The 23,837-nt window shown below is 35.6% G+C and overlaps 1 protein-coding gene across 1 annotated transcript; it reads left to right on the top strand.

The window, feature by feature from the left end:
- Positions 1–23,000, top strand: br (broad-complex core protein). The gene is made up of 8 exons (XM_068285334.1): positions 1–686; positions 6,601–6,789; positions 6,859–7,303; positions 7,373–7,646; positions 7,711–7,856; positions 7,925–7,975; positions 14,655–15,678; positions 20,521–23,000. The coding sequence occupies exons 1-8, from the start codon at positions 501–503 to the stop codon at positions 22,157–22,159; spliced, it is 3,954 nt and encodes a 1,317-aa protein (XP_068141435.1). The 5' UTR covers positions 1–500; the 3' UTR covers positions 22,160–23,000.
- The last annotated feature ends 837 nt before the right edge of the window (positions 23,001–23,837 follow it).

Raw genomic sequence — 23,837 nt, 5'->3', positions numbered from 1 at the left:
TTAAATAATAATTAAGTGCATTTAGTCAAACAAACAACAACAACAACAAATACGATCATCATTTACTAAGAAGTATTGGAATAGAAAACCAAAACGTTCCAACAATCAACAACAAGAACAACAACAACAGCAACAATCTCTCATATTATTTTCACCCATATTGGCAATTGAAAGCCGTCAAAATACGCAAAAAGGTGACCACTAAAAAAGCCAGCGTTGTTATAGTTGAGGACGACGACGATTTGAACAACAATAATCACCATAACAACGAGAACAACGAGAACAACGCTAGGCAGACAACAACAACAACAACAACAACAACAGCAACATCGTCATTATTATCATCATCAACGTCTATACAAGAATCTTCTGAAGCAACAGACAAACCAAAATCATCATTAACTAGTGCAACATCTTTGCCAGCATCTCCATTGAGGTCATCTTCCCCTTTATTGTCGTCGTCGACGCCTTCTGCTGTTACAACAACAACTGCACACAAAATGGATGAGACACAGCATTTCTGTTTGCGCTGGAATAACTACCAGAGCAGCATAACCTCAGCATTTGAGAATTTGCGAGACGATGAGGATTTCGTTGATGTGACATTAGCCTGTGAAGGTCGCAGCATTAAGGCACATCGTGTTGTCCTCTCCGCCTGTAGTCCATATTTCCGTGATCTCTTGAAGGTAAGCCAATTTGGTCTATATCCATATTCAAAAAGTATATATTCTTGATTCATCTTAGTCAATTAGGTGTGAAAGGGGCAGAGGCATCAAATTTTTGGTACATTTGTCCGTCTGGTTTCTGAATAACCCACAATCATTTGCCTATTTTGTTTAAAATATCAATATTATGACCAAAGTGCTAAGATTATAATGATTAGCTAACTAAAATCTATCTTTTTACCAAATTTCACAAAAATCTACTGAGAAGTAGTCGAAATATATGTACATATAAGGAAGGGCAGGCAGCGTTTTGCTTAGTTAATTGGATATGTCCATATATATGTATATATATTTTATGTGATCATTGTGTGGTATTATTACAATATTGTAATGCCCTCTGCAAGGGCAAGCAAACACACACACACACACACATATGTACATATACAAAAGAGAGACAGAAAGAAAACTGTATTGCAGGGGGGACCAGTTTTTGTTTTAGTAGTCCTTAAACTTGTTCACCCTGAAAACTGACTATGAAAGATCATGGCGTTGTTGTATCTTTTATGTATCTTTCTTCCCTCTCCTCCCCCATTGTCGGCTGCTCCCTCTTCATCTGTCTCTGTGTGTGCGTTTTGCAATTGAATTCTTTGTTGGTTTTTTTATTAACTTGACCTACTTACACTTGGTTTTACTACCATCTCCTCCATCGTCATCATCATCTGCACATGTGGTGCAGCAGCAGCCGCCTCAGAGACGCAGTTTTCGTTTTCATTTGCAAAATTCGTTGAGGCGATTTCCTGTTTATCCAAGTACAGCAGGTGCAGGTCCCCACAGATAGATCTCTCTCTCTCTCTCTCTTCTACTTACTCCAACTCTATGTCTGTCTGTGTCTCAGTCTCTGTTTATCTAGCTGTCTCGTTTGGTGCTTTATTTTGTTGTTCTTCGTTTTTTGGCAAAACTAATTAATAAAATGCATAGTGAAGGATAAGAATGAGGTTAGGTTTGGGGGAGAGAGGATGGCGAAAAAAGTTATTTTGCTTTTTTTTTATTATTCTGTTTTCGTAAATATGACGATGGCTTTTTGCAAAAGTAAAGAAAAAGTTTGAGAATTGGAGGTTCTTCTTTTTTTTTTTTTCTGTTCTGTTCGGCAGCGATTGCGTTTGTTCTGTTTGCATTTTAATTTATTTAGTTGCAAAAAGAGGAACAACAACAACAACAACAGACTGAACGACAGACTGACTGAAAGGCTGAGAGACTAAGAGACAGAGAGAAAGACAGACACAAGCACGGCAAATGTCAGCAGAGGCAACTAGAATGGATGGAACAAGGGCAACTAAAGGCAACGGAAGGAAGTTAGGAAACAAGGGCCGGAAGGAAGGAAGGAAAGCAAAAAGGAAGGAAGGACGGAAGGAAGTTGTGTGTGTGTTTATAGTCATGTAATAATTTTCAGCCTAGAAAATTCCCTACAATTTGTTATGGCGTATATTAGACCGACCGGGGCAAGTTAAAATGGCTAAACAGTTTTACCACAAAACCAACTTGCACTTCGTTTACCTCTCTCTCTCCCCCCCATTACACAGTACACTCCTGCACCTTTTCTTCCGTCCTTTGTCTATGTGATTGATTTGTGTGGCCTGATCATGCAAGGATGGCTGGGGCCAGCAGAAGAAAAATCCAAAAAAGGGTGTCATTTTGGTCATTACTAATTCCTTTAGCAAATGTTCTGCAACAAACAGAAAAACAAAAAGTTAAGCGTACTAATGCAGCACGGCGTAAAGCCGTTCACATGTCCAGGGCCGCATTTGGCAACAGTGCAGTAATTCAAGATGGCTTGCCCCTCATATATTTGAGATGTAAAAATTAAAAAGTATAAAGAATAATAACAAAAAAAAAAAAAAAAAAAGTTAATTAAAGAAAAAGAGAAAAAAAAAAATAATAAAAAAAAAAATTAAATTAAAAAAAAAAAGGAAATAATTAAATTGATAAAAAAATAATAATAATGGAATTAAAAGAAAATAATTAAAAGTATCTGCAAAAAATAATAATAAATAAAATACATTAAAAAAAATTCATAAATTTCAGAAATTAAGATAAACTTTGGCAACAAAAAGATTTTCATTTAATATGCACATTGAGAATAGATTAAAAAGGATGAAAAGGATACAAGTTGAGCTCTCTCCTGGGGCGTAAAAAAGTCCTTGCCACATTTCGTCTAGCTCTAGATCCTGTCCTGACCGATTGGCTGGTTCACCTCGCCTTAGCGTTTCGGTATTATTATTATTCTATTTTTGTTTTGTTCTTTTTATGTTCGCTCTCTCTCTCTCTCTCTCTCTCTTTTAGTTTTATTATGACATTAAAATTATGTGAGTCGTCGAGAAAAACTTCTTTTCTGCCTGCCTGCATTGAAAATATTTGCACGCAATTGCGGTTTTTTTTTTTTTTCTTTATTTTGCCTAGTGCCGCGGAGTCTCGAGTATAAAACAAGCAAATATGGATGCAATAATGAAAGGGGAAAGGGAAAGGAGATGGAGGAGGTGGTGGAGGGGGTGTGGGTGGTTTTGGGGCCATTTTTTAGAGTCGCAGTTGGAGTTAAAGTTTTGGATGTTCGCAACAACGTTTGCCATTTGCATTGTTCGAGCTCTGGCATTGCAGCAGAAATTATATAAATTATACAAAATAAAAACGAAGAAGAAAATAAAGAAGAAGGAGGCAGAAACTATGAGAAAAACTTCTCATTTCTTCATTGGCTCCTAGGTCGTTCTAGGCAGTTCTCGGTGGGTCTTCCCTTCCATTCCCCCCTGTGTCTTTCTCTCTCTCTATCAGACAGTCTTTAGTCAGGTCTGACTGTCTATCTGTCTCTTTCTCAACATGATTTGTTAACATGATAGAAAACTTTGTTTCATTATTTTCCGTTGTTGTTGTTGGTGGTGGAGTTGGGTGTTTTTTTTTTTTTTTTTTTTTTATATATATTTTTGGGGCGGTAATGCAGTAAACTTTGAGTTGTCAGTAAATGGCAATTAAAGGCAAGTTGCCTCCCCTTTTGACTCCTGCCATTAGAAGACGATTACGCAATGGGGTAACCTCCGGTTACTCACAAACCACTCGGTCCCCTGCACCCTCTCCCTTTCACTGTCTTTCTTTGGTCTTGCAACATGTCAAGTTGTAAGCTTACGGGCAAAGTTTTTGCTCTCTTTCGTTGCCATTTCCATGAGACATCCAGACAGAGAGCAAAGCGGGAAAAAAGTCATCATTTAATTTGTTAAAAAGGCCAACTAAATGCCTAGGACAAACAGCAAAATGCAATACAATACAAATTTGCCTTCTCTTTCAGCAATCGACTTGGTCTTCCTCCCTCTCCATCTCCCCCGACTACTCTTCTTTTCCTTTCTTTTTTTTTGTAAGAAATAATTATATACCAAGAAATTAGTATACAAAATGTAAGAAGAAAAAAAAACCGAAACTTTGTTGGCAATGCAACAAAAAAATGTATATAAAAAAAAAAAAAACAACAATACAAAATGAAAAAGAACAGCAAAAAAGAACAAAAAAAAAAACAACAACTTTTTTGTTGAAATTCAATTTGAAATACACAGACAAAGCTGGAACATTGGCCTCACAGGGTGCTGGGGTAAGGGGTGGGCTACAGTGGACACTGGGGCACAAAGTGGACCAAGTCCAACAACAATAGGAGACAGAGAGAAGGGGGACTTGGGCGCCATCGCTGCTGCGCCTATGCATAAATATTTAATTAACTGCAGCGCATTATTTTAATTAGGTGTAAAAACTGCAAGAAAAAGAAAAGTAGGCAGTAGTCAGAGGCACACAAAGTGGCAAAAAACGGCAACAGCAACGAAAATGGGTTGCTAAAGGCGGAGGAGAACAGCAAGTGGTACAAGGCGCATCGAAAGAGAGGGGGGTTAATGCGAGTTAAAAAACAAAAATGCAAACAATATATATTTCTTTTGTTTTTTTTTTTTTTTTTGCTCTCTACTCTTAATATCCCCCACCACCATCAGGCCATTCATGTAACTGTCAGTTGCAAAATTGCCACGCCTTGTTTTACAATTTGGCACCCACTTAAGTTGGCAAAGTGTTGCTCATTTAGTTTAGACACAGAAACAGAGGGAGGAGGGAGGGAGCTGGATGATGGAGACAATACAAGAGAAAGGCCAGAAGGCAACTGTACAGTTAACACTTAAGAAACAGCAAGATAATTGCAACAAAAGGTGGCATAAATCTAAAATGAGACAGTTGCAACTCTGTAACTACTCCTTCGTGCCACAAACTGGACGTATTTTACTTAAAAACTTTGATAAACAATATGCGAATTAAGTATAATTTAATCATCTAAACTCGAATTAATTGGCTAAGTACTTAGAAAACAATTTCAAGTAATGGGGTGTGACTTAATTACTAAACGAAAGGGATGGATAATTGACTCAATTTTCTGCTAATTCTAAACAAATATTGAAAATTTAAAATTCCTAGAATGCAAATTCCACAAATTTTATAGAAAATGCCAATCTTATTGTAATTCAGTTGCTTCTTAAAGTAATGCATTTTTCGACATCATTTACAACAAGCAAAATTCCATATGTACCTTAATTTGTCACTCTAAATATTACGAGTATTCAATAGATCTCCATAAAACTTAAAGATGAATAATAAGTACATTGAGGTACTTATTTCAAAGTTAATTAAAATGCCAATTGAAATACCAGTAGTAGTTAAAGCCTTTCCCATATAAACTTTTAGTACTGATTTGTAGTTTAACTAAAACAAAGTATTTAAAAGTTTTTAGGCCTCATTTGAAGTAAGTTAATAAAGTACTTCATTTCATTTCTCCAAATCCTTTTCTACAAAAAAGTAAATGCATCTATAGTCAAGGCAAGTTTTTTTGTTATTTTTGGATTGCTCCACCTTTTGGTGATTTTGGTGCATATATGGATATATGTACATATATCTGTATATATATATGTGGTGATCGTGTGTGAGTGTGTTTTTTTTTGTTGGCGTATTGACCTCAATTTCGCAATCTGTTATACGCAGACAACGAAGACGGGTGACGGGAGACAGAGGCGACGGCGTCGGCGACGACAATACACAACGCTAACTCAATTGCAAATATCCAGATGTGTTTCTTTGTGTGTTGTGAGTGTGTATGTGTGTGTGTGTGTGTATATATAATGAAGTAAATAAGACAAACAGGATGAGATGTTGCAGCCAGCAACACAAAAAATAAAAGAGACGCTGTGAGACGCTTGACCTAATTTCTAGCAGTAGCAGAAAGCAGCGCCCTTTGTTGGAGTTCCACTTGATAAGTGAAATTTACTGCATCGGCACAGATACACAAAATCCACACAAACACACGCACACACACACACACAGTTACAAATACACGCACACATGCGCATTAGTTGGTTGCCCATAAAACTGGAATGCGAATGCGAATCCGAATGCGAATGCGTTGATGGCCCTGAACAACAACTCTGTGTATGTAAGGGGGGAAGCCTAAGGGAAGAAGGCGGGGGCGGGGCAATGCTACAGGGTGCAGTTGTAGTAGTAGGTAGATGTAAAGAAGAGAAAACAAAGCGAAAGCAACAAAAATAAACTGCATGACGCGTCCGAATGACAACTTCAAATCGCTCTACAGAGTTACAAACACACACCACACATATACCTACATGTGTATATACATACATATATTTAGATAGAGATATATATATTCTGTTGACATTTAAACGACAATTGAAGGTTGTCTGTGGCAGAGAGCAGCGAAGCCATAATGATAATTGCTCGAACAAACAGAGCATCAGAGTCTAATCATATAGGCAAACTTGAAAAATGAAAATGAAACTGAAACTTGCACAATGCAAGTGCAATAAACAGTTTTACAGTGACTCACTCCCCATTTGATTTTGTTTTGTTTTTGCAGAGCACACCCTGTAAACACCCTGTCATATTGCTGCAAGATGTCAATTTCATGGATCTGCATTCTCTAGTTGAGTTCATCTATCATGGCGAAGTAAATGTGCATCAAAAGTCATTGCAATCGTTTCTCAAGACAGCCGAAGTATTGCGAGTTTCGGGCCTAACACAACAACAGGCTGAGGATACGCATAGCGTAAGTATTACACACTCCTCATAGATCGATCTAGTAAAGAGTTTTAAATGGATTTGATGTCTTTTGCAGCATTTGGCTCAAATACAGAATCTGGCCAATGCCAATGCCAGCGCCGCTGCCGTTGCCGCTGCCGCTGGTCTACGTGGCTCACACAATTCCCATCCACATCATGTATTGCACGATGATGGTGGATCCACGCTATTTAGCAGCCGAACTGGTTCAGCCAATTCACCGCCACCACCGCCGCCACAAATGCACATTAATAACCAAATATTGAAACGTATGGCCATGATGCATCGCAGCAATACAGCAGCCGCCGCCGCTGAGGAACAACAATCGCATGCATTGAAACGATTGCGTAGCTCCGATAATGGTCTACCTTCGAGCAATCAGAATAGTCCCGATCTGCCATCATTGCATGCAAGAAGCGCCTCGCCCCAATTGACACCGGCCGATTTCAGTACGATCAAGCACCACAATAATAACAATACACCGCCGCTCAAGGAAGAGAAACGTAAGTGTTGAAACTGAATCAACTCTTTTATAATTGAAGAATGAAATTGAAAATGAAAATGTTCTTTAGGAAATGGACCCACAGGCAATGGTAATGGCAACACTGGCAACTCTGGCTCAGCCAATGGCAATGGCAATGGCATCTCGATTAGCGATAAACTTGGTAGTCTGACACCATCACCGTTGGCCCGTGCCGCCGGTGCCGAAGATGTTAAATCCGAGCCCATGGAATTGGTTTGCTCCAACAACAACGCAAATGCCAATGATGAGCACAGTAATGATTCCACTGGTGAACACGATGCCAATCGTTCCAGCAGCGGAGACGGCGGCAAGGGTTCGCTAAGGTTAGTTCCCCTGATATACAAATGTCCTAATATACACATGTAAACATATGAGTATTTCGTTCAGCTCTGGCAACGATGATCAGGAAATTGGCGATAGTCTAACCTCCCATCATGCCGCCCAGCCGTTCATAATGTCGCCAGCTGAGAATAAAATGTTTCAGGCAGCCGCCTTTAACTTCCCCATTGGCAATCTCGAACATCCTCTGCTCAGTAAGTACAGAATCAGATCAATAACCAATAATCGAATCTATAATATCGATTCTAAATTCTTTATTTAGGTCTCAACTCGCAATTGCAGCAATCCGGTGATCTGGCCGTCTCTCCACAAGGTGAGTCCAAGCTTTTTCCCTTTCTATGAAAAAATTTATATTTACTCCTATTTTATTTCGCTCTATTTGCGCTCAAAAGCTCATTATTACATTTTTTACATCAAATGCAAATACCAACAAATATAAAAAAAAAAAAAAAAAAAAAAAAAAAAAAAAAGAAAAAAATCCCCTCTCTCTCCCCTTCCTCTCGAAGAAAAGAAAAAAAAAAGAAAAAAAGTCTATAAGAAAAGAGAAAAAAGAAGAAGAAAAATTCAAAATCGTTTTTACAACTTGTATAATTTTGGTTTTTTTTTTCAAATCGATTTAATAATATTTTTTTTTTTTTTTTTTTTTTTGTTTTCTTACTCACTTACACACGCACCAAACACATACATACATACATTGATACCCATTCATATGTATGTATTTGTGTGTCCCAATTACAATTTGATTTAACTTTTGATTTATTTACCTAAAAGAAAGGAAATAGAAAGAAAAAAAAATATACCGACAACAACAATAAAAAAAAAAACAACCTCAATTGATTTTTTTTTTTAAGCTTTGGGCCAAGACACACGTGCAGAATCGAATCACAAAAGAAAAGAATACGAAAAGATTAATTTAATTAATTGAATTCGCTCTGTAATTATGTTTTCGTCAATTATTATAATAATTTTTTTTTTTCAAATATTTCGTTTTCAAAGTTCAAGTTCAAACCGTAAATCATTAGAGAAAAGAACGAATTAATTTTGTTTTTTTTTTTTTTTTATTTATAGCAAATAAATTTCTTTCTTGTTTGATTGTTTCGATGGTAAATAATTTATAATTTCTTTCGGTCAACATTAAAAAAAAAAAAAAAAAAAAAAAAAAGAAAAGAAAAGAAAAGAAAAGGAATTCCCCTCACAAATAATTATAAAACTAAAACAAAAAAAATATTATGTATAACAAAACGCCAAGCTGATGATATTTTTCTATTCTGATGTTGATGAAAATAATGATCAAGAAGAAGAGAGAACACATTTGATTTAGTTGCCCAATTGAACATTCCCGACCCCAAACCACCAACCCCGCCCCCCCCCGTCATCACCACCCCCTAACCACCTGAACCACAAGAATCTAAGCAAACAAAAACTCTGAAAGAAATCAAATACAAAGCAAATTCGTATAAAACACCAAAAAAAAAAAAAACATTAAAATTAGTAAAGGACACCCATCAGAAATCGACAACATGATTAACTAATTAGGTGCATTAATGAACTTTAGTTGGAATTTGCCTTCAAAAGAGTCCCTCGCAGTATATGGAAATGCAAAAAAGTGCAGCATAGTTTTTAGGGCAAATTCTAATTGATGCAAGAGGAACTGAAAATTGTGCAAATTGGTGAAAAATATTCAAAAATAATGCATAAAAATATCTAGTTAATGTTTCATATTCATTTAAAATCTGTCTGTCTGTTTATTTTCCAAGCAAACATAGCAGATATAAGCAGATATAATATAAATATAATTGATTTTCTAATAATTCAACCATTTTTAGGGCATTTCAATATTTCATTTTCATTTCATTTTTCTTTTTGAGAGGAGTAGGGTATATAAGATTCGTTCTGAAGTTGTTTTCATTTGTAATTTGCTGCAACAATTGATTCCAGTTTTCCTTTTTTTTTGTTTTTGTTTTGTTCTTTCGTATGTCGTATTTTCTATGTCTATGTAATTGATATTGTTATGCTGCGGTTAGGCCGCAACAATTTTTATCCATCTCCAACCACCGCCCCCCGCCCCACCGCATCCTAAACAAAATGCAGGCGGCAACAAACATTTGCCCAGCGGATTTTGTGGTTCTTTTTTTTTTTTGGGTGTATTTGTTTTTAGTTTAGTTTGAGTGAGTGTGTGTGTTTTTTTTTTTTGGTTTATTAATGTTTTTTGAGAATTTGTTTTGTATTTTCTTTCATTTGTTTGCGTTTTTTTAAATAGAAATCGAAAGCCCACAAATTAGGCGTGTCGACATATAATTTGAGAAACTTTTCAAAAACGAAATCCAAAAATAAACATATGCAAAATATATATTTTCCTTGTATGTATTTGTAATATTCATTTTTTAATTTGCCTTGTTGCTGCCTCGCGCCATAATTCGCCTAATGCTCCGTTGCGCCGCCCCGCCCCCTTCCCCCGCCCTTACCTCTTCCACCAGCTCTAGCTTGCCCCGCGGCCTTTATAATACCTTTTCTTTCCCCCCCTTCCCTCTCTGTTTGTTTTCGTTTATTTTTGTGTGTGCTAATTTTATATTTGTAATAAAGATCTTGGACCAAAAACAAAAAGAAAGAAAGAAGAAGAATGTATACACACATACATATACATATACACCCAACACCCAACACACACACACACACATAGAGAGAGCAAAATGTCTAAATTTCAAATACTTTGCTTCACTTTTTAGAACAAATTGACTTTTGACTTTGATTCATTTAATACTTTGTGCGTGTGTGTGTGTGTGTGAATGCGTGTGTATGTGTGTGTGTATTTATTTACTTTCTGTCCGCCTTTGTGCTAATAATTGTGTGTGTGTTTCTTTAATTTGCTCAATATCATTTTTTAGTACTAATTCAAAATTATGTCAAACATTTTCTTTATGCATTTGTGTGTGTCTTTTGATTTGATTTTCGTTAAAACCTTTTACTTTCACCCAATCAATGCGGCGGCCTTCAATCACCCAGCAGCAACCGTCAGGGACGACCAATCCAAACCGAATCCAAATTCAAACCAAAACCAAAACATAAAAGTCAAACAATTTGTTTACGTATTGCATTGCATTTGACCCATGGAAAATAAATATACTATATTTATATTACATATATACAATATCCATCATAAATGTGTATATGTATGTTGAAATTTTTTGAAAATTTTTATAAATTTTTGTTTGTTTTGACTTTTTTGTTTTGTTACTTGTCGCCGCCCGTCCAAAAAGGAGTTTTGACTTCAACTATTTCCCCCTGAATCCTTCCAAACCCAAACAAATTGTAGATTTTATTGGTAGGACAAAACCTTAAAAGGATAAAGAAAGCAATCAAATTAATTGTTGTTAATTAATTCTTTTACGTTTTGTTTTCTTCAATGAAAATAAATTATTTTATTTCATTTGTGTGCAAAATTTTTTAAGAAAATTCACACAACTATATACATTTATATACACACACACACAACCAACCACCCATACACACACACACACATACAGAGAGGAGACAAATACAAAAAAGGACCGACCCCTTCTCCATCTATGTACATCCCCCCCCCTTTCAGTTTATCGTGACCCTTGAATATTGAATGAAAGTTGAAACAGCACAGAAAAAAAAATGAAATTGGCATTTGTATACATAAAATTATAAAAAAGAAGAAAAAGTAAAACAAAAAAACTATTATACATACATACAAAACATACATACATACATACCCTTACATAAATTACATATATGCTTAGATATATATGTAAGCAAAAAAGATTATCAACAACAACAACAACAAAGCAAAATTCAAACAAAATGAACTGTGAAACGCGTGAAATATTACACATACTCTACATACATCCTCTCTCTCTCTCTCTCTCTCACACACATACACACACACACCCACACACACTCACTTGCTCTCTATCTCTCTCTCTCTCGTTCTGTCTCTCTCTCTCTACCTCTCACCCTCGAGTTTTGCGGCAAATTGAAGCGAAATCAAAAACAAAAAAAAAACAGAAAATTCAACCCAAAAAAACCCAACAAAAAGCACAAACGCCCACCATGTCCACGCCTACACAGAAACGTACATACAATATGCCACTACACGCACACACACATACACAAAGGTCTTGGCCCCAAACACACCCACACACACACACACACACAAACACTCACGCATATAGAGAAAACTGAAACACACGCACAAGAAACAAATCAAATCAATTGAAAGAAAAGAAACAAACGCAAACAAACACACAATAAGACAAGGCGCTCTCAGACAATACATCATAACTAATAAGTTTACTCACACTCACAACACTCGCTCACACACACACACTATCACACCCCACACCCCACACACACATACACATACAAACTATCAATTCTATTTGCTCGAATATTAACCCCTTTTTTTATAATGCTAACTATAATGAAAATATTCTCTGTGTTTTTTCGTTAATTTTTGTTTTTGTTCATTTTTTTTTTCTTTACTAATACAATTAATGCTACGGCCCCCCAAAAATACCAACCACCCCCCCAACAACCCACAACCTCCACTAGCCTCTCTCACCAACCTTCAGAGAAAAGAAAAAAAAAAAAGAAAGAAAAAAAAAACAGTATAAAAAATTTACCTTAAGCAAAATTATTCCTCTTTTAGACATAAGAAATTTAAGCTTTTACAATAAACAAATACAACAAACACAACAACAACAACAAACAACCAAAATAATAAGAAAATTCAATTAGGCCTTAAATAAATTACATATTTTTTTTTTTTGCTTCTCGCTCTATATCCTCACACACACACACACAGAGACAAAGACACACACACACAAACAAACACAAACTAAAGTAAACTAAACGTTTTTCCAAGAAAAGAACACACACACACAAGGACACACACACAAGGACACACACACACACACATATATATATATATACAATTGGCTTAATTTTAAGTTGATGTAATTGGTAAAAACAAAAAAAACAAAAACTGTACAATTGTAAATTGTGGTCAAGAAGTTTATTTAAGTTATATTCTAAGCACACACGAAAAACAAATTTTTTCTGAATTGAACAACAATAATTATAGCATACTTATGTGGGCCATGCAAAACAAAAGTGAAACAACAACAACAACAACAAAAAACAGCTAAATTGGCTTTACAACATCTTGAATTGGTTACAAAACAAAACTAAAAACTTTACCTCCCCTACCCCCCACACTCACTCACTCCCCCTACCCTACCACAGCCCACACAAACGCACGGACAAACACAAACACACACACACACGCAAATTGTCTTAATAATTATTAATAAAAAACCCAACAAAAACAAAAACGAAAACAAACCAAAACAATTAATTTGTATATTATAATATCTAAGTGGACAAAAATTACTGAAATAATTAACAAAAAATCGAAAAGTGAAACTAAATTTTTGAATTCTGAATTCCTTCTAAACCAACCCACCCTACCCCAGAATACACACACACACACACACACACAAACCCCTCTCCAATGTAAAAATCAAGATGTGTAGCAAAAAGTAATTGAACATAAAAAGCTGATAATGGTCAGGGTTATATATAAACATATATATATATACATACATATCTACCAATACATACACGAACAAACAAGCAGCAGGTACACAGAGAGACACAAACAATAAATGCTATAAATTTGCTATAAATTTACAAATTACAATTATTATTATAATTATGGTGATGGTGTTTTTTTGTACACAAAACCCGTACACACACACACACACACACACACGAACACACACACAAATACAAGTAAAACAACAACAACAAAACAAAACCCAAAAAGAAAAACAAAACAAAAACAGACTTACACACACAAACACACACAAACCTACAACACACCTACACAGGCACACACACTTGGCTATCTTTACTTCTTCCCAAGACGACCCCCACACCACCACCAACACCCGCCCCTCTTCTCTACGAACACTACAACACAATCCAAAAACAAAGGAAAGAAAAAAGATACGAAATGATCATTTTTTTTTTTTGTGTGTTATAGATTTACTCTCTCTCACACACACACACCCACGTATACGAGTGTTGTGTGCGTGTGTCTGAGAGACTTGGAGAGAAAAACGATTTTTGAAAAACGGTCTCCAATCTTTCTGATGGTAAAAGGTTTTTTTTTTAAATTTTCTTTAATTTTTTTTTTTTGCCAGAACAACAATCAAAAAAGAAATAAATTTTGCTTAGCAACGAAACAAACATAGACCCAAACCACCCCCCTTCCCCCACCCATTCCCAATCGAGTAATAACGTAATAATTTTTTAATTATTTTGGTAAATAATTTTCAAGACATTCTCCTAGCTCTCTCTCGCTCTCTCTCCCAAACTAAAAAACAAAATTAAGAATTTTGGACTATATATATTTTTTTTGTTTTCGTTCACATAATAAACTTATGTAAACCGCACTCCACCACCACCACCAACACCGCCAACCACCACCCCCTCCCTACCCCAAGAAGAATCACACTGAAGTTTGATAAACAACAAAAAAAAAAAAAAAAAAAAAAGGGTTCTTAGGAAAATTAAAATACAAAAATTTTATAGTACCACAACAAAAGCAATAAACAAAATTCAAAAACAAATTAAGGGAACAACAAAAAAAAAATATAAATAAATCCAAAGTTAAATGAAATTCCACACACTTTCAAAAAAATACATATATAAGAGAAAAAACCAAAGAATAAAATTAAAACAAAAAAGAAAACAAAAAAAAAAAAAAAAAAATATATATATATAAAAATATACCCACATATATTTGATGCAAAAAATGAAGCTAAGAAACCGAAATTCGATTCAAAATTACAAAAAAAAAAAAAAAAAATAAAAACAATCAATAAAAAATATAAAAACAAAACTCGTTGTCCTTGGGCTAATGCGACGTTTTCTGACTTTCTTCCCCAACTTGTCGTCAGGTAAACTGACGACAAATGCAACAACAACTACTATAAACATCAACAACAACAACAACAACTATTACTCTCTACAAACAAACAACAACAACTACTACTCAACAACAACAACAACAAATACAACTACTACTACAACAACAACAACAGCTATCACAAACTCCCCAAGCATCTGTGGCCTTAATCTCTCCACATTCGCAGCCAATTGCAACAACAATATTACATCAGCTGGCAGCAATGGTGGCCTCTCAGTACTCTTACCGCAACAGCACAACAACAACAGCAACAACAACAATAGCAACAGCAACAACAGTCAATCGCATGCGAACAACAACAACAACAACAATAGTAGCAGTAGCAACAACAACAACAACAACAGCAGCAGCAGCAGCAGCAACAACATTAACAACATCAACAATAACAACAACAGCAGCAGTAGCAACAACAACAACATTAGCAGCAACAACAACAACAACAACAACAACAATCAAACACCAAATGGCATACTAACATGCAGCACACCAACAAGAAATTCAGCAACTGCAACCGCCCAACAACAAATGTTTGCCGCCGTCATGACCCACATGGCAGCAGCAACAGCATCAGCAGCAAATGCCTCAGCAGCAGCCAGCGGCAGCGGCGTCGGCGGTGGCAATAGCAGTAGTCCTCTAAACAATACAACAACTGGCAGTGGCAGCAGCAGCATTGGCATCCTAAATGCATCTGGCACTGGAATCGTTGGCAATAGCATACAGAATGCCACAAGCGGTGGCGATGATTTCCGTTGCAATCCATGCAACAAGAACCTATCCTCATTGACGCGACTCAAGCGCCATATACAGAACGTGCATATGCGCCCCACCAAGGAGCCGGTGTGCAATATCTGCAAGCGAGTGTACAGCTCATTGAACAGTCTACGCAATCATAAGAGTATCTATCATCGGAATTTAAAGCAGCCCAAACAGGAGCCAAATTCACCGCAGCCACAATCTGGTTACAATCATCAGCATCAGCAATTGAATCATCATTCGTTCTCATAGGGTTTCATGTATTTTGACTATCAGCAATTGCCTTTGCCGCCTCCGCCTCCGCCACCGCCACCGCCATCGTCGCTGTCGTTGCCGCCAATGCGGCCTGGAATGGAAAGGAGCATGCAGATTTGATATTAGAATTGTTTGTTAAGTTTGAAAATGAAAGAGTTTTAAAAAAACACACAAAAAATTAATGAATAACATAATGAAAGAACAAGAGGACAAATGGTGCTTGACAAAAAAATATAGTAAAAACACAACAACAACAAAACACCCTCACAAAGAGAGGGATAAATGAAAAATGAAACATAAAAATTTCAAATGATATAAGAAACATTTTTTTAGGCTAGGCCTTAAATTTAGAAAATGCCTTTTATTGTAATTTAAGTAACATTACACACAAACGCACATACAGAGACACATACTGAGACACACACACACACACACACCAGGATACAAAGTTTATACTTTTATTGAATTGATTTAGAAATTAGTCATTAAGAGAAAAAGAAGCCCATATTATCCTCAAAATCCAACATCCACCCCACCCCAAACCCCACATCCGCAGACAAACAGTCACATTTTATACATATATTATTTTCATTATTTTATTCATTTTGTTAAATTAATAAATATATATATATAAATATATTTTTTTTAATGCCTTATTACAGCTCTCTAAGGAATTTTTAACAAGTATAACAATTAAAATGATCTTTTTCTTCACACTCCAAATCAAAATTTTAATCACGACTTGATCAGATTTGCCATTTCAAGTTAACAACATTATTTCAAATGTTTGCTTAATTTAGTAAAATCGGAAACGGAACAGACTTACCACCATTTCCACATTGTTCACATTTCGGTGTTCCATTCCATTACATTCCCAGGGATGTATTTCGATTGAGGAGCTGTAATAAATTGGCAATTAGTTTCATTATGTTTTTTTTTTAGAATTTGTTAAGTTTTCTTCTTCTAATGCACCAACATACAAACCCCCCGACACACACACACACACACACACACACACTCACACTCACACTCACACACACACTCATGTTTGATGAAAGCCTTACATATTCATTGTATTAGGAATATATAAAACAAATATCTTAAAACAAAAAATAAAAAGTATTCCTCCTTTTTAAATTGCTTAAAAAATACAAAAAAAAAAAAAAAGCGAACAGTAAATGGTAGTGAATTCTTCAAAATGGCTTTAATTAAATAAAATTTAAAATTAAAACAAAAAAAATTTATATATATATATATATCTAAATAAATGTAGAAGATGATGATAATAACAATAAATAATAGGAGACTCACACACTCACACATACACACACATACACACATCTCTCCCTTACAATCACGCACTTTCTTTTTGTCTCTTTATATATCTCTCTCACTCACTCTCCCACACTTTCCCTTTGAACTTAAGACCAAGATACAGTGTTTTTTTTTTTTTTAATATATATATATATATATAACCTACATATATATATTAGTGTTAATGATGAAATCGCGAGCGACCGACCGAACGACCGACCAATTGCAAAGTTTAAAAAAAGAAAATATAAAAAATTACAATTTAGTTTTAGATTCTAAGTTAAAAATGAGAAGAAAAAAAATTATATAAGTAGGAAGCGTATAATATATATAGACACACACACACACACACACACACACGCACATACATTAACATGCAAATACTTATAAATGAAGAAGAAAAAAAACTTATTTAAATCTAAGCAAATGAAAAATTCTGTCTGTGTGTGTGTGTGTGTGTTGTGTGTGTGTGTTTGTTTTACTTTATAAATAAATATAAATACAATAAATATATTTTTTTTTACTACACACACACACATATACATACATACATGCATATATATATATAAATATATACAGATATTCATATTAAGTCTATAGTTTTCTAAGATGTTGAAAGAGAATAAGAAGAATGTTGAACCGGATACTGTTTTTTCTTTTTTTTTTTTTTTTTTATAATTTTTTAAAAGAAATGAAGGATTGGATGAATTATATAAACTGTGTTCGTTAAATATTAGATTATAGTGACACGCACATACATACATACACACACCAAACACCCCCATACACACACACACACACACATACATACATACATACATACATTCACAAATGCACATATACATACATACATATATATATATGTTTCTTGAAATGGAAAAACGAAATAAAAACAAAGAGAAATACATATACATATATAGAGATATACATAAATATTTTATTTTTATTTGACAGAAACAGAAGAGAAAACAAAAAGTAAAGACAAATTGCAGAGAAACATACATTTACATATACATGTCATCTGTCTCACTCTCTATCTCTCCCTATCACTCTCTATCTCTATCTCTTACTAATTGTCAGTCATTACATTTCATTCAATCACATTATACATACATCACATTTCATCTCATCATCACTTCCCACTCTCTATCAATGATCATTCTCCATCTCCTCTCTCTCTCTCTCTCTCTTTCCCTTAACTCTACTAATTATTTTTTGGGCTTTATTTATAAATAATATCAATTTTTGATAAGATTTATGGATGATGTGTTGTGTCGTCTGTCTTATGTTTGTTCAATGTGTGCAAAGGCCTACAGACAACAACAACAACAACAACTACAAGATCAACAACAACAACAACAACAGCAGTAACAAAAAAAGAGAGAGAAAACAAAAACAATTCTTTCATATCTTTGTAAAGTTCTTTTTCTGTTTACTTGTTTTGCTTTTCTTAAACGTTTTTAATTTGATCCCCAAAACAAAAACAATCCATTACCCTATACCCAACACCCCTAGACCATGCCCCCCGCCCCCTAACCTCATGCCCTTGCTCTCTTTGCTGTCCCCTCTAAGCAGACAATTTTGTTGTAGTAAGAAAACGAAATGAAGAGCAAAATATATGAAAAAAAAAACCAAACGAGCAGATGAATTAGTGTGTGTCGCATATAATTTACATTTAAGTACTAATACTAATCCCTACACCCTACCCCCTACCAACCTTTATCACCCCCCTACCACCCGATCACCGACCGACCAAGGCTAGGCAAAAATTCATTTCAAAATTTATAAGAATATTTTGCTTTTGCCTTGGTGTGCTGCCAATTGTGTTAAGTATATATAAATTAAACAATTACAAATGGGAAAAAAAACAAACAAAATTTTTTTAAAACCAATTCGGATTAAGTTCTATTTCAAAAACTAAACAAATTTTGTGTACAAATTGTAAACCTCATCCGCCCGACACCTCCATCTCCATCTCCTGCTCCAACTCCATCCAATTGCTATCCATCCTCCACCTCAAGCGCACGTTTTTATACTAGCACAAACAACAACAACATTTTCCCCCTCCCCCTCTATCTCTCGCTCACTCTCTCTCTCTATCCCTCCTCACCGCCTCCGCCCTGCCCTCTACAACTAAAAGAAATCCATTCGCGTCACACAGGCAACAGGCGGTGCTGCGATTGAGTTTTTTTCTAAAAAAAAAAAAAAAAGAGACACTAGTGACATTAGGAAAAAAAAAAAAAAAAAAATTACCCGTACTTGTAAAATAATTAAAAAAAAAAAAAAAAAATAACCAAAAAACAAAAAAAAAAAAAAAAAAAAACAAGTACCAAAAAAATTTAAATAATACTAAAAAAAAAACACAAATCAATCAGGCCAAACATGTTTCAAAATTTTGCAAAAAAAAAAAAAAGAAAAAAAAATTAAAAGATTTAATTGGTTTTTCAACTTTTCAAAAACAACAAACGAAATGAAATTCGAGCAATAAATTATTGTTATTGCACAAAAGAAAACCTAAATACTGGTTTTAATACTTAAATTAACCCAAAGTAAAAAAAAAAAAAAACAGAAAGATAATTTTCATTTTTGACTGCTCAAGTCAGTTAAAAAAAAAAAAAAAAATTTTTCCTATTTTGCACCGAAAAATTTTTTTCTCCTTGGCAATTAATTGCCACAAAAATTTTGTGCAAACAAATAAAAAAAAAAATGTCGTCTTTCCTTTTTTAATAAACAAAACAATAAACAAAGAAAATGAGCAACCACAAGAATTTCTTCCTTCAAAATTAACCAAACGAAAGAAAAAAAAAACCATAAGACAGCGAACAAACAAAAATAACATTGAGAAATTAGACATACCAAAAACAACCAACATAAATGTTTTTATTAATATTTTGTTTCCCTTCTAATTGACCACAAACAAAAAAAAAAAAACCAATCCCGCAAAAGCAAACCAAAAATTAGAAACAAAAAATTCAAAATTCGAAAAACCAACTAAACACAAAGAAAAAAATCATTTAAATGAGAATGAGAAAAGCAAAAAAAAAAAAAAAAAAAAAAGAAAATAAGAAAAAAATGATGGAAAAAATGAAAAATCAGCAGCGTTTTTTTATATACCTTGAATTTTTACCATACACATCTGTTTTTCCAAAAAGAAAAGTAAACCAATAATGTTAGCAGCAAATTTGCATTGTTTTGAGCCTGGATTTGTTAGTGTTATAAACTAAAAGCAAAATTAAACAAATACAAACAACAAACAAACAAAAACAAAACAAAAACAGAACAAAATTAAAACGACAACCAAGACACAAACCACATAAGACAATTACATTTACCCAAGACACAAACCACAAACCAGACATTGCTATACTTAGCAAAGACACGAACCACATCCAACACCCACGTACAAACACACACACAGACAGTCACACACACACACACACACACACACAAAACGAAACGCAACAACAACAGAACAACAATAAAGAATCAAAAACAAATTAAACAATAAAAACAAAAAAAAAAAAAAAAAAAAATTATAAAATAAAAACCAAACAAGAAAAAAATAGTCAAATATACAGAAAAGTCACTATTGTCTCTTTTTTTCTTCTCTTCCTATATGACCGTATAGGTGGCAGCACCGGCAGCCTACTTGGCGGCGTCATAGTTGGTGCAAGTGGCAATCCTAGTAATAGCAATAGTAGCAACAACAACAACAACAACAACAACCAGAACAACAACAACAACAATCAACAACCTCAACAAGTAGAACGTTCACCACAACACCACCACCACCACCACCACCAACAACAACAACAACATCATTCCACACCACATAATAATAACAACAACAACAACAACCAGAACCAGAACCCGCAGCAACAATCAAGCGCCACCATCAAATCGAATGATCATCTACATTTAAGCAGCAGCGAACGCAGTCTATCCCGTTCCTCACAATGCGCCGGAGATATGGTAACCACACCCACACCCTCACCCACCTCACACGCTGCCTACCATAAGAGATCGTCTGACCGCGAACGTGAACGCGAACGCGAACGGGAAAGGGAAAGGGAACGTGAATTGGATAGAGAGCGGGATCATGAGATGGAACATGGTAGTGGTCCATCGGATACACCACCGCAGCAACAGCATCATTCACAGCAGCAGCAGCAGCAACACTCGCAGCAGCAGCAACAACAACATTCACTTACTGTGGGTCCACCACCGCCGCCACCACCGCATTTTGGACAACATCCGTTATCGTTGCTACCCAGCCATCACAAGTTGCATGCCCATGCCCATGAATTGTCAGCGGCAGCAGCAGCAGCAGCCGCTGCCCATCATGCCCATGCCTTGGCACGTGCCGCCTCACCGCTAGAGCATCATCATTTGCTCCATCATCGTCGTGCCTCGCTATCGCCATCGACGGGAGTCTCTAGTGTGGCCGGCGGCGGCGGTGGCCGGGGTTCGGTCGGCTCGTCCCGGGCCAGCGAAGTGGGCCAGGCGAACCGTTTGCTCTTGCCATTACCCCTGAATGCCTGCCATCGCTGTGATGTATGCGGCAAATTGCTGAGCACCAAATTGACCCTCAAGCGGCATAAGGAGCAACAACATCTGCAGCCGCTAAACAATGCCGTCTGCAATCTCTGTCACAAGGTATTCCGGACACTCAATTCGCTAAACAATCACAAGAGTATCTATCATCGCCGGCAGAAGAATCATCATTCGTATTTCCATCATGGAGCCGGGGTCAATGTCAATGTGGGTGGTGTTGTCGGGCAGGCGGGTAGTCCGGGCAGTCGTTTGCATCAGTCGTTGAGTTCGTTTAGTGCTGCTGCTGGTAATAGTGTTGCCGGCGGTGGGGCCAATGGCAATGCTGTGGCAGCGGCAGCTGCTGCTGCGGCTGCCGCCGCTGAGTTATTACTCTCACCAATTGTGGGGGCAGCCGCTGTGGCGGGGGTACGGCCAGTTCGACATTACAATTGGCGGCAGCCCACCAACAGCAGCAGCAGCAACAACAGCAGCAACAACAGCAGCATCATCAACAGCAGCAACAGCAACAGCAACAATCATCCTCGGGCATGGTTAAACCGTGCATTGATTTCTTATAAGATCAGCATCAATTATTGCAGCAGCTGTTCCATGTTGCATTGAACAACTCGGCGGCAGCTGCTGCAGCGGCAGCAGCAACAGCAAGAGGAGCATCTGAATCTCCATTGGCTGCAGCGGCGGCGGCGGCGGCAGCGGCAGCGGCTGGTGGTGGTGGTGGCGGTAATATTGGTGGTGTCGGTATTAGTGGTGCTGATAGGGTGGTTGGTGGCGAATATACACCCACTGTGGATCTCACACAAATGGAACAGGCAGCTGGAGTAGCTGGCTCTGGAGTAGGAGTTGGAGTTGGAGTTGGTTCGGGACTTTATGCCCATCATTTGCCGCCACATTTAACAGCTCATACTCTAGCTCATACACATCCGCATTCACATCCGCATTCACATCCGCATTCACATCCGCATTCGCATTCGCATCATCATCCATATGAACGTATGAATTTATTAGACCAATAAGCGTAGCGCAAAAAAGTATGCTATCCAAAATTTGTTTGTATGAAATGAGGTAGAAACTCTCTCACACACACACACACACACACACAGAAGACACAAAACACACAAATCCTTGAACGATTTATTAGCCATGTTGACCATGCATATATATATATATATAACTATATATGTAGATGTATATATTTTGGATCTCAACCTAGCGAAAAATTCAAAGACTTTTTCGGCAAAAAAAAAAAAACAAAAAAAAAAAAAAAAAAATGGAGAAGAAACGATAAAAAAAAAAACATTTTTAGGCAAATGGAAAAACTGTGATTTTTTACAAAACTTGATTATAAAAACAAAATATAAAAAAAAAACGAAAACAAAAAGTCTTTTACATATATATATGTATAAAAACAAAACAAAGAAAAATGGCGCATGAATCTGAGCAGGATTTAATATATATATATATGTATATATATGTATATACATAAATACATATATATATGTATATGTATATGGTATACACATACACACTTTAAGTATAAGAAACATAAGTGAAAAAAAAGGAAACAATTTTTTTTTTTTTACGGCAAAGCCAAAAGATAAGAATAAAAATTATAAAGAAAGTTTGTCGATTAGTGGAAATGGATAGAAGACTGTTATTCACATACCCCTTTGAGTATTAACCACCACCCCCTCCCCCCAACCATTTCGCCACCCCTTACCCACACACACACACACACAGAAATATATTATGAAATTTGATTCATGATTGAGACAAACGACGATGAAAATATGAAATAATTGAATTGATTGTGCAATTTGCTATATATCTATATATATAATTAAGATATCAGATATACATATGTGTATGTATATGTATATGTATGTGCCCCCACACACATTATATGTAATGTGCAGAGAAAAAACACCCAACTAAACTATTCTTAAATGATATATAAGATATTCATCTAATGAGTAGGAAAAAACACTAAAAATTAAAACAAAACAAGAATGAATCAATGTGTAAAAACTAAAACAAAAAATACATTTTTTTTAAACATAAGAACTATAAAAAAAAATATATATATATATGTATATCTGTATGTGTATATATGCATACCATGTGTGTGTAATTTTTTTTTTTTTTTTTTTTTTTTTTTTATTGAACTTTCTATACGAATGCATAGATATGACTATGACTCAGCATAAAGCATAAGCATAAATCAATTTTTTTTTTTTTTTTTGTGGACAATGAAGAAATTAGAGAGAGGAAAAAGGAACAGGAA

The sequence above is a fragment of the Drosophila tropicalis genome, unplaced genomic scaffold (genome assembly GCF_018151085.1).
Source record: "Drosophila tropicalis isolate 14030-0801.00 unplaced genomic scaffold, ASM1815108v1 contig_4, whole genome shotgun sequence".
NCBI lineage: Eukaryota > Metazoa > Arthropoda > Insecta > Diptera > Drosophilidae > Drosophila > Drosophila tropicalis.
The sequence above is the reverse complement of the archived record's forward strand: the minus strand, read 5'-3'. Positions and strand labels throughout refer to the sequence as shown.

Coding starts and splice junctions, on each gene's coding strand:
- br (XM_068285334.1), top strand. CDS start 501: ATGGATGAGACACAGCATTTCTGTTTGCGCTGGAATAACTACCAGAGC. Junction 7,857..7,924: donor TCTCGAACATCCTCTGCTCA/GTAAGTACAGAA, acceptor TTCTTTATTTAG/GTCTCAACTCGCAATTGCAG. Junction 15,679..20,520: donor CAGCAATTGAATCATCATTC/GTTCTCATAGGG, acceptor AATAAAAACAAA/AAAAAAAAAAAAAAAAAATT.